This window comes from Octopus bimaculoides, chromosome 24 (genome assembly GCF_046866305.1).
Source record: "Octopus bimaculoides isolate indiv1 chromosome 24, ASM4686630v1, whole genome shotgun sequence".
Taxonomy (NCBI): Eukaryota; Metazoa; Mollusca; class Cephalopoda; order Octopoda; family Octopodidae; genus Octopus; species Octopus bimaculoides.
Genome location: NC_142951.1, coordinates 26,910,366 through 26,922,865, shown reverse-complemented (window position 1 = coordinate 26,922,865; position 12,500 = coordinate 26,910,366). Strand labels below are relative to the sequence as shown.

General features: G+C 41.3%; 1 protein-coding gene across 2 annotated transcripts in view; it reads left to right on the top strand.

Annotated features, from left to right (window-relative positions):
- LOC106878833 (uncharacterized) overlaps positions 1-12,500 on the top strand; it is a 53,254-nt gene that overhangs the window by 12,842 nt on the left and 27,912 nt on the right. The window contains exons 10-17 of one of the 2 annotated variants that reach the window (XM_089341343.1): positions 93-239; positions 1,468-1,535; positions 2,505-2,648; positions 3,393-3,666; positions 4,532-6,429; positions 7,305-7,460; positions 8,897-9,010; positions 10,138-10,321. In XM_089341343.1, the coding sequence (XP_089197469.1) occupies positions 93-239; positions 1,468-1,535; positions 2,505-2,648; positions 3,393-3,666; positions 4,532-6,429; positions 7,305-7,460; positions 8,897-9,010; positions 10,138-10,321 (2,985 nt within the window). The remainder of the gene's footprint in view (positions 1-92; positions 240-1,467; positions 1,536-2,504; positions 2,649-3,392; positions 3,667-4,531; positions 6,430-7,304; positions 7,461-8,896; positions 9,011-10,137; positions 10,322-12,500) is intronic. The other variant, XM_089341344.1, reaches the window with a different exon arrangement.

Genomic DNA, 12,500 nt, shown 5'->3' with positions numbered 1-12,500 from the left:
ACCCACTTCGGAAACCACTGCTGGAACTAGTTAAAACACTAAATCAATTCACTGACAGCCCCCTTTTTTTTTTTTTTTATTATTGTTTACAGCTGCTGAGAACCCGGAGCCTTTGAATGTCGAGACCTTCTTGGACGAACCTTTTGAAACTGACCTTGCTTACCGTGCAGATTTTGATGACTTTGTGGGGAACATGAAAGGTTCAGGTTTTGGGTCTGCATCAGAGGATTTTGCCTTTGGTAAGGTTTTTATTTTTGTTTCGCTCTCTAAGTGCTTTTGTCTGCATGTGTATCATCATCATCGTTTAACGTCCGCTTTCCATGCTAGCATGGGTTGGACGATTTGGCTGAGGACTAGTGGACCAGGTGGCTACACCAGGCTCCAGTCTGATTTGGCAGAGTTTCTACAGCTGGATACCCTTCCTAATGCCAACCACTCCGAGAGTGTATGTCTATGGGATAATCTTGTGCGACTAAGATGTTTGATATCTCACTTGCAACATATTCTTCATATTCAGTTGGTATAAAATGCCTGTCGCTGTGTATGTATGTATATATGAGGGTGTATATTATATCATGTTTTACATAGTCACGTGATTGTAATCAATCAAACAGTTCCCAGTCTATAGCTGGTATTTATGGCTTTCACTTTGGAATGGGCCTGTTCATTGATTTCACAGGACCAGAAATTTAGGGGAAAGGGACAATTGATAGAATCGGTGCCACTGTTTATTTTAACCTTTTAGTATTTAAACTGGCTATATGGGGTCCAAATATTCTACCTGATTTATGCTCAAACTGACCAGGTTCGGCATTCACACCTATTACACTATGTCATTCTAAAAATATACAATTACATCATTGAGAAATCTGGTATGTGGAGCAAAGTGTGGTTTCCTTGCAGTGTTGACTATTCAACTGGGTCACATCCCAAAAGTGCCCTTCCTGCTTAACCTATTGCCAGAACCTAATGGCAAATTCCCTCCCTAGCTTGTACATCCATATGTGTCTGCCTGCCATGGCCACCCCGAAGCAAAGAAGCCCACTCTGGTCTTACTTCCATCCACGTGACTTCCCTCATTCATCCCCTTCTGGTTAGGGTCCCTCAGCCATCACACATCACTAACCCTTTTCTCCTGGTTCACCTCATCTCCATGTACCTCCTTGATCCCAAAGATCACCTCCCTCACCCTTCCTCTTCTGATAGCTGAGAGAAAAGGGTCAGTGACGTTAATGACTGAGGACCCCTACTGGAAGAGGAGGAGTGAGGGAGGTCGTGTGGGTAGAAGTAGGACCAGCATGAGCCTTTTTTGCTTTGGGGCAATTGTGACCTCCCTCACTTCTCCTCTTCCAGTAGGGTCCTTCAGCCATTGATATCACTGACCCTTTTCATCCGGTTCACCTCATCCCCACAGAAAACTCAAAGCTGTGAGATAATGCTGCATTGTTGTTAATTACTTTTCTCTAGATTCCGGCACTTCTAAATTAGATGCAGACGAAGCAGAATTCAATGGAAGAAATGATTGCTCCAATTACGTAAGAAAATCTTTTAACGAATTTTGCATAAATTCACTGTTTTCCTTTTTAAAGGATTTACTCATAAAATGTATAACCACTCGCACTCTCTTCCACTCGCACTCTCTTCCACTCGCACTCTCTCCCACTCGCACTCTCTCCCACTCGCACTCTCTCCCACTCGCACTCTCTCCCACTCGCACTCTCTCCCACTCGCACTCTCTCCCACTCGCGCTCTCTCTCTCTCTCCCACTCGCGCTCTCTCTCTCTCTCTCTCTCTCTCTCCCACTCGCGCTCTCTCTCTCTCTCTCTCTCTCCCACTCGCGCTCTCTCTCTCTCTCTCTCCCACTCGCGCTCTCTCTCTCTCTCTCTCTCTCCCACTCGCGCTCTCTCTCTCTCTCTCTCTCTCCCACTCGCGCTCTCTCTCTCTCTCTCTCTCTCCCACTCGCGCTCTCTCTCTCACTCACTCGCACTCTCTCTCTCTCCCTCACTCGCACTCTCTTGCACTCGCACTCTGTTGTGGTGGATGGATCTTCTCTTGTGCAGCAATGTAACCCATATTGCAGTCTGCTGTCATCTCCTTTGTAAAGTCCAGCGTTTTGAGATTGCCCTTCATTACTACGTCCCATGTTCTCCTGGGTCTTCCTCTTCCACAACTTCCCTCCACTCTAAGTGATTGGCACTTTATTCTGCTTGTTACTACTTGCGTTTGAGCGTTACACTTTCCAATGTCTTTTAATGATATAAAAACGTGACTGAAATCTTTAGCAGAATGAAACAATGTTACATAGATCTATAACTTTATGCATCAAAATAGAAATAAGAACATTTATAAAACAAAGAATTTCCATGAGTCTTGCTATTTAATATCATTGTTTTTGTGAATCCCTGACTGACATGAACTCATGTTCACCTCCCCCACTTTCTGTATGTCTGACTATCTGTCTGTGTCTCTCGAAAATCCTTAAATTCCTCTTCATTTGTTTCCAGGATAAATGCTTAGAAGTACCCCTGGCTACTGATTTGACTGACTGGAGTTACTGTAGTCATCTCAGCTTTGTTAACCAAGGAGAAAAAGACCGGATGTCCGTTGGCACCTATATGAGAATAGGCTCTGAAACTCTGCCAAATTCTGTAAGTTTCTCAAGAACTTTATTCTTTACTCTTTTTACTCTTTTACTTGTTTCAGTCATTTGACTGTGGCCATGCTGGAGCACTGCTTTTAGTCGAGCAAATCAACCCCAGGACTTATTCTTTGTAAGCCTAGTACTTATTCTATCGGTCTCTTTTGCCGAAACGCTAAATTACGGAGACGTAAACACACCAGCATCGGTTGTCAAGCGATGTTATGGGAGGTGGGGGGACAAACACATGCACATACATATATATATATATATACATATATACGACAGGCTTCTTTCAGTTTCCGTCTACCAAATCCACTCACAAGGCTTTGGTCGGCCCGAGGCTATAGGAGAAGACACTTGCCCAAGGTGCCACGCAGTGGGACTGAACCCGGAACCATGTGGTTGGTAAGCAAGCTACTTACCACACAGCCACTCCTATGCCTATTCAATTTATTCAACTTATTTAATTTTCGAAAGAAATATATTGATTTAATGTTTGACTAGCTGGCTTATTTAACTGTTAGCATGTCGGGTAAAATGCTTAGTGGCATCTTGTCCGTCTTTATGTTTTGAGTTCAAATCCCATGGAGCTCGACTTTGTCCTTCATCCTTTCAGTGTCAATAAAATAAGTACCTTTTGAGCCCTGGGATCAATGTAATTGTCTTACCCGCTCCCCTGAAATTGCTGGCCTTGTGTCAAAATTAGAAACCAGTTATATATTTGACGGCTCCCTGTGTTTCTCTCTTACAGTTTCTGTACAACCAATCCTTGTCAATCGCTGCTTCAACTGTCTTGGAGAATTTGGCAGATGTGGGAACCAGAACCGCATCTGTGCAGCTGCAAGATGTCCAACACCCTGTGCACATGTCGGCAAAGAAGAATAAGAATCTGGAGGCAGCAAATCCTAAGCAGAATCCTACAGCAGAATCGTTTTGTGAACAGTTGCAAATACCGGATGAGAAACAGGAGGGTAATAATAATAATAATAGCGACACATTGCAGAGTGATGGTTGTCAAGACAACAGTGAGTTTGTGGATAAAATTCTTATTGCAAGGAGAAATTCTTAATGCAATCATGGCTTCAAAACTTACTATACAACCTTGATAAACCCTTTAGCGTTCGGATTATTCTGTCAAATGCAATTCTTGTTTATTTACATTGCTTTGAATTAATCCTGTATTATCTTGTAGCTTTCAGATTTAAACAATGTGATTGTTTATTTTCGGAATGGCATTGTAGGTGAAGTGTGAGAGGCGAAAGCTGGCCACTTTGGACATAAAAAAACATGTCAGATATTTGGGCAGGATCAGTTTGGTTTAAATTACTAAAGGGTTAAGTTTCACATACTTTGTTGGTTCAGTCTGTAACAGCTTTCCAGCTTTACCCCATGGTGGCTATTGTTGTTTAGTTCTACATAAGCTCTGTTCTAGCTGTATTCAGTGGTGGGTTGGATAGGGAGATTATAAAAACCAGCCAGTCCTGTTTGAATGATAAAATACCATCTTTTGTCTCCTTCCTATAAATATCATTATTTGAGCTTTTTTCTTTTTAACCCTTTCGTTACTATATTTATTTTGAGATGCTCTGTGCTTCTTTCAATTACTTTAAATATAACAAAGAATTTTGGATAATAACTTCGTTATCATTAAGCTAGTGTTAGGAACATAAATTGTGACTAAGGTTTGGTAGAAGATTTTAATTCAAAATTTATGGAAACAAGACATTTGTACTACAGAGCCAGAGCTGGTTTTAGCCGGGTTGGTAACGAAAGGGTTAAGGAGCTTTGTTTCTGACAAAGAAGCAAATCTTCATTGATAGAATGTTTAGACTGAGTGTGTTTGTGTGTTCATAAGTTTGTATAATTTTTTTCTTCTCTTTGGTTTTTCAGATCTCACCTTGGTTTCACAGTCTTTGGTTAGCAACAGTTTAATCTCGGATATGCTCAATGGAGTGAGCTTGTCCTTGCCCTGCAAAGAAATAGCGTCTAGATTTGAATCCGAAGTTAACCACAGGTGCCGGTCAAGAGAAAGTGTTCAGAAAAAGGAACCGTCTCATCAGATTGATGCCAAATACTGCAAAGCAGCGACATCACAAAGTGACACTTCTTCAAGAGTCACTGGTGGTCTGGAGTTACCCACCCCCACACAACAGCTTCACAGTGATGCCACACAGGGTTTGAACCCCTCCCAAATAGCTTTGCATAGTTTCAATGATGAGGCTCCGTTTACAGAACTTTCTGTGTCTTTATCAAGTGCAGATACATTGAGGGACCCATTGTTACTGGAGTCGAGTTCTTCACATACTCGGAATGGTCCATTATCATCGGCACCAATTTCCGGACGCACACAGAAATCTCTGTTGTCGTTGACACCAAGTCTTAGAGATGCTCGGAAAGTTACCTCTTTGTCAGCACCAACTTCTACATACACTCGGAAAGTTCTATTTTCGTCAGCACCAAGTTCTATGGACACTCAGAAAATTCCGTTGTCATTGGCACCAAGTTCTATAGACACTCTAAAAGTTCCTTCTGTGTCGGCGCCAACTTCTATATTACATACTGCTTCATCAATGTCAAGTTCAACTCATTCTTCGACACTAGCAGCATCCACAGCTACTCATGATCTGAGAACCAAACTCTCTTCCGAGACACCTGTAAATATCTCCAGAGGTGTATTTTCTCCAGGTACATCTATTACTCACTCCATGCAAACTGTGCCTTCCCAAGTACCTGCTCCTAGCTTCATACAGAGTAGATCTTCTCCCGGTGCAGATTCTACTCACTCCATACAAACTGTTCCCTCCACAGGAGTATTTAATCTTGACATGCTGGGTGGTATACCTTCTCGAGAAAGACCGGCTGTGTCAGCTACTTCTATTTCTACTACCAATGCTGCCAGTAAACTTCAGAGAACAGTATATTCTGCACCTACTGTATCATCAAAAACCTACAAATATGTGTCTTCTCCGTTACCTGGCTCTAATCGCCCACAGGTCAGCAGTGACATACAACACCAAGATGAGTTTGTTCGACCACATCGTGTAAACTCCCTTGACTCCCTGAGAGGGAAAGCTTTGGCTACTAACAAGAATGCTTACGTTCCTCAATCTAGACTGTCGATGAGATCCGGAACTGGTACCGGTGAAGATAACTTGCAGCGTCATTTAAGCTTCAATGGTGAACCACTCAAGTCTGAAACAAACCTTGCCTCTTCCACTAAAACGAAACCAGAAGCCACCAAAATATCGATGGCTGATGTCGGACCCTATTGTGAAAATAAGAAATTCAGTGATAATACTATGCACCCAAGTAGGGAGCTGAAAGGGCCACCGAATGAGGGCGGTTCAGTGCAGCATGCTAACAAAACAAAGCAGAACTTCATTGGTGAAGGCAATGACGAATCGAAGCTTTGGAAGACAATCATTGAGGAACCCCTCGAACAAACTCAGTTGAATCCATTCATGTCCATCCTGGCTGCTAGCGAGCCACTTTCTAAAGATCAGCTTGGCCACAACGGAAACTGCAGTTCTGTTTTAGCAGATCCCAATCTAGCAGCATGCAAATCCGTCTTGGACGTGTCCTCACTGGCCAAATTCTCAGACTGCTGTATCGGTATTGCTGAGAAGAGTTCAATAACTATAAGAAACCTGAGTAACTACTGGGTGGAGTGTAACATTGAATTGGTTCATATCTTAGTGAACGGACTAGAGATGAGCACGACTGATTACTGCCCATTTCTTTTGAAATCTAAAATTGCACTAGGTCCGACGGAAGTCAACGAATATGAGGTAAGCGATATCATCATCATCATCATTATTATTAACCCTTTAGTGTTCTGATTACTCAGTTAAATGTAATATTTTTTCACTCAAATTGTTTTGAATTAATCATGCATTATCTGATAGCTTTGAGGTTTCAATGATGTGATTGTTTATTTTTAGAATGACAATGTAGGTTAGGTGTGAGAGGCTAGATATCACCAGTTTGAATATAAAACATGTAGAATATATGGGCCGGATATGGCCGGTTTAAACACTAAATGGTTAAGGTGGCGAGCTGGTAGAATCGTTAGTGCGCTGAACGAAATGCTTAGTTGTATTTTGCCCTTCGCTACATTCTGAGTTCAAATTCCACCGAGGTCGACTTTACCTTTCATCCTTTTGGGGGTTGATAAATTTAGTACCAGTGAAACACTGGGGTCGATCTAATCGTCTGGTCCCCTCCCCAAAATTTGAGGCCTTGTGCCTACAGTAAAAAGGATCAGATCAACCCCAGTACACAGCTGGTACTTAATTTATTGACCCCGAAAGGATGAAAGGCAAAGTCGACCTCAGTGGTGTTTGAACTCAGGACTTAAATACTGCTAAACATTTTGCCCAGCATGCTACCGATTCTGCCAGCTCGCTGCCTTAATAATTATCAAATTATATGAAGGTGACGAGCTGGCGGAATTATTAGCATACCGGGCAGAAATGTTTAGTTCTAAGTTCAAATTCCACTGAGGTCGACTTTTGTCCTTTCAGGGTCAATAAAACAAGCATCAGTTAAGCACTGGAATTAGTGTAATCAACTTAACCCCTCCCTTGAACTTGCTGTCTTTGTGCCCAAATATGGAACCTATATTAAAATTACTCTGTTCTTCCTTGATATTTTCCAATTTCAGGTAATATTTTTCCCACAAGAACCTGGCTCCTACGTCGCTAAAGTCAAAGTGGAATCCTTCACACAAACCGCATCGAGTAAACATAAGAATGAGACAGCAGCGCCCTCAGCGCACTTTGTGAAGCTGGTGGCTGTTGCTGACTCTCCGAGATTGCATGTAAGTTGGTTTTTGCTATTGACTTCTCAACCAAGTCTTGTGATGTAAAAAGGCTTCGTTTAACAGTCTTCTTCCTTTTTCTTCAATCACAAAATATTTTACTTGTGCGTCTGTATGTATCTTCTTCCATCATGTCCAGTTTTTCATGGTGGTTACAATCCATGTATCTTCTGTGTCATCATCATGATTCTCATCGTCGTCGTCATTGTTGTCGTCATCGTTATCATTGTCGTTGTTGTCATCATCATCATTGTTGTCATCATTGTCGTCATTATTATCGTCATCATTGTCATCGTCATCATCATTGTCATCATTATTATCATCATCATCATCATCGTCGTCATCATCATTTAACATCCATTTTCCACGCTGGCATCGGTTAGACAGTTTAACTGGAGCTGGTAAGCTGGAGAGTTGGATATCCTTCTGAATGCCAGCCATTCTCCAGAATGGGTACTTACTGGATGCCTTTTTACATGTCACTGGCACCGGTCTCATATGCCTTATGCACGTGTGTGAAAAGGTTGTACAAACAAATCTGAACTCAGTCAAGTACTGACTGCAGTGGATTTAATTAACTATTCCCTCCTCATGCAAATTTCAGTCCTTGAACCTAAATTAGAAGCTACTACTACTATTATTATTATTGTTGTTGTTGTTGTTGTTGTTGTTGTTGTTGTTGTTGTTGTTGTTGTTGTTGTTGTTGTTGTTGTTGTTGTTGTTGTTGTTGTTGTTGTTGTTGTTGTTGTTGTTGTTGTTGTTGTTGTTGTTGTTGTTGTTGTTGTTGTTGTTGTTGTTGTTGTTGTTGTTGTTGTTGTTGTTGTTGTTGTTGTTGTTGTTGTTGTTGTTGTTGTTGTTGTTGTTGTTGTTGTTGTTGTTGTTGTTGTTGTTGTTGTTGTTGTTGTTGTTGTTGTTGTTGTTGTTGTTGTTGTTGTTGTTGTTGTTGTTGTTGTTGTTGTTGTTGTTGTTGTTGTTGTTGTTGTTGTTGTTGTTGTTGTTGTTGTTGTTGTTGTTGTTGTTGTTGTTGTTGTTGTTGTTGTTGTTGTTGTTGTTGTTGTTGTTGTTGTTGTTGTTGTTGTTGTTGTTGTTGTTGTTGTTGTTGTTGTTGTTGTTGTTGTTGTTGTTGTTGTTGTTGTTGTTGTTGTTGTTGCTGTTGTTGCTGTTGCTGTTGCTGTTGTTGCTGTTGCTGTTGCTGTTGCTGTTGTTGTTGTTGTCGGCGGCATGACTGGCAAAATGCTTTGTGGCATCTCATCTGTCCTTACGTTCTGAGTTCAAATTCTGTTGAGGCTGACTTTGCTTTTCATCCTTTCGGGGTCGATAAATTAAGTACCAGTTAAGCACTGGGATCAACGTAATTGATTATCCCCCTACACAAAATTTCAGGCCTTGTGCCTATATTAGAAATTATTATTATTATTATCAAAATCATTTTTCAGATTGAACCAAAGTCATTGGATTTTGGTAAGCAGAGTTGGGGCACAAGTAAGAGTTTACCAGTGAGGCTGGCCAATAAGAGCAATGCCAAACTACCTCTTAGATTGGTTATATCGGTAAGTTACTTTCTCTCTATTTTAGATATTTACTGACTGAAATATGTGGTGTTGCCTAAGTTGAAGACTGGGAATAAATGGTAACACTGCAAAGCAAACTTTGATGTAATTGACTTACAAAATTGCTGGCCTTGTGTCCAAATGTGAAACCATTGTTATCATTGTCACTATTAAAGGCAGCAAGCTGGCAGAATTGGTAGCACTCTGGGCAAAATGCTTAGTGGCATTTCGTTCTGAGTTCAAATTCTGCCGAAGTTGACTTTGCCGTGGACAAGATATCTCAAGAACCGCTGGAAGGATTCGGATGAAACTTTCAGGGATGTTTGGCCCTGTGACTGGCATGAACTGATTAGATTTTGGGATCGATCTGGTACCGGACAAAGATTCTGGATCATTTTTCCTGTTTTTTTTTTACTTAATTTTTCAGACCAGTCGGGTTCATTTTTAGTTTTCTCGTTTGTGAGAGTAGTCAAGTTTCTTTCAGATATTCTCATTTTAAAAATCATCTCTGGCTAATTGCTGAGAGGACATTGGTGTTGCCTTGGTGGAGGTTTGCGCCCTCTCAGTGCTTGAGCATGGCTGTTGCCAGTACCGTGTGACTGGCCCTCATGCCGGTGGCATGTAAAAGCATCCACTACACTCTCGGAGTGGTTGGCGTTAGGAAGGGCATCCAGCTGTAGAAACTCTGCCAAGTCAGATTGGAGCCTGGTGTAGCCATCTGGTTTCACCAGTCCTCAGTCAAATCATCCAACCCATGCTAGCATGGAAAGCGGATGTTAAATGATGATGATGAGGCAGCAAACTGGCAGAATCGTTAGCACACCGGGCAAAAAATGCTGAGCGGCATTTTGTCGGTCTTTCCATTCTGGGTTCAAATTCCACTGAGGTTGACTTTGCCTTTTATCCTTTCGGGGTCGATGAAATATGTACCAGTTGAGTACTGAGGTCGAGGTAATCGACTAGTCCCCTCCCCCAAAATTTCAGGCCTTGTGCCTTTAGCAGAAAGGATTTTTATTATTGTAATAAAAGGCCTTGAGCCTATAGTAGAAAGTATTATTATAATAATAATAAAATGCCATGTACCTATAATAGAAAGGATTATTATTATTATTATTGTTATTTTTCAGTCTCAAGGTGTGTTTCGTTGGGATCATTACTCCATAGTGGAGAACGTGAGAGAAGAATGCAGCTATGCAGTGAGCAACAAAACTATTTGTAATCTGGTCCTTCCTGGCTCTCAGGCTGGCTGTATGCTTAACATGTTGAGCCTTCAAGTATTTTGCGACCTTGCCAAAAACTCTGCCCTCAAGGGTGAGTTTCTTATCATTTTATTACTGTTTCTAATTGTGATCATTTGACTCTCTGGTGGAATTTCTCTTAATTTGTAACTGAAACTAGATCTTTGTACAAAGGTTATATGTAGAGCTTAACTTTCAAAACCAGATATATATACATCGAAATGACTTCTGAGTAATCGTTTAACCCATTACCTACCAGTGATCTCATATGAGATCACTTAAAAATTACAAATTTCGTAATTATCTTTACTCTTTTACTCTTTTAATTGTTTCAGTCATTTGACTGTGGCCATGCTGGAGCACCGCCTTTAGTCGAGCAAGTCGACCCCAGGACTTATTCTTTGGAAGCCTAGTACTTATTCTATCGACCTCTTATTCCTAACTGCTAAGTTACGGGGACATAAACACACCAGCATCGGTTGTCAAGCGATGGTGAGGGGACAGACAAAAAAACACACACACACACACACACACACACACACACACACACACACACACACACACACACACACACATACACACACACACACATACATATATATATATATATATACATATATACATATATATATATACATATATTCGACGGGCTTCTTTCAGTTTCCGTCTACCAAATCCACTCACAAGGCTTTGGTCGGCCCGAGGCTATAGTAGAAGACACTTGCCCAAGGTGCCATGCAGTGGGACTGAACCCGGATCCATGTGGTTGGTAAGCAAGCTACTTACCACACAGCCACTCCTACACCTATATCTGTCAATATTTACACATATTTAACCTTTTTGCTATATCTACTTGGTATATTTCTCTGATATTCAAATGAGGTTTGCTAATTTTTCACCCAATATCTCGCTTATTTCTATTTAAAATGTTATTTTGAAATGTTATTTTGATCATTCCAGTGTGTTTCTAAGGTTGTTTTATGCTAGAAATCAAAGTTTCATAAAAAAAATTCCAGTTAATAGAATTATGGGAGGTAATGGGTTAAAACATAGGTTCTCAATCCATTTTGGCCAAAGGCCCCCTTTTGATCCTTGGAATCACAAATGGCCACCCCCTAGGAAATATGTTTTTTTTTTCAATATACTACTTATTTCAATATCAGTAGATAATAGTTAAAACATAAAGGGCGTTGTTTTACATATGTGGTTGTATGCAGTCAGGAGTACAGACGTACAAGTTGAAATGAAAAAAAAAATGAAATAATAAATTGAAAGTTTGGTAGTTGTATTTATTTCCACCATGTGACACTTATGGGATCAGCATGTTGTCTATCGAAAGGGAGCTCTTTGGTACAAGAGAGCCCCTTTGCTCGAAAACGCCCCCCCCTCGAGCAATGGGAAAAGTGATGTTAAATGATGAGGATGTAAATTCCATTGATGCATGTGGGCATTGAAAAGTAACTGTCGAAATGACATTGACACACACACACATGCAATGTGAATGGGTACACATGCAAACGCACACATGGAAACACACACACACATGCAAATGCGCACACACGTGAATGGGTACACATGCAAACGCACACACACATCTAAATATGCACACATGGAAACGCACACATACACATGCAAATACACACAGAAACATATGCAAACTCGCACACACACACTCACACACTCTCTCCCTCTTGCTCCCTCTCTCTCTCTCTCTCTCTCGCTCCCTCTTACTCTGTCACTCTCTCTCTCTTACTCTGTCACTCTCTCTCTCTTACTCTGTCACTCTCTCTTACTCCATCACTCTATCTCACTCTCTCTCGCTCCCTCTCTCTCACTCTGTCACTCTTTCTCTCTCTCTCACTCTGTCACTCTTTCTCTCTCTCTCACTCTGTCACTCTTTCTCTCTCTCTCACTCTGTCACTCTTTCTCTCTCTCTCACTCTCTCTCTCTCTCTCACTCTGTCACTCTCTCTCTCTCTTACTCTGTCACTCTCTCTCTCTTAATCCGTCACTCTCTCTTACTCCGTCACTCTCTCTCACTCCCTCTCTCTCACTCTGTCACTCTCTCTCTCTTACTCCGTCACTCTCTCTCTTACTCCGTCACTCTCTCTCTTACTCCGTCACTCTCTCTCTCTTACTCCGTCACTCTCTCTCTCTCTCACTCCGTCACTCTCTCTCTCTCTCTTACTCCGTCACTCTCTCTCTCTTACTCCGTCACTCTCTCTCTCTTACTCCGTCACTCTCTCTCCCTTA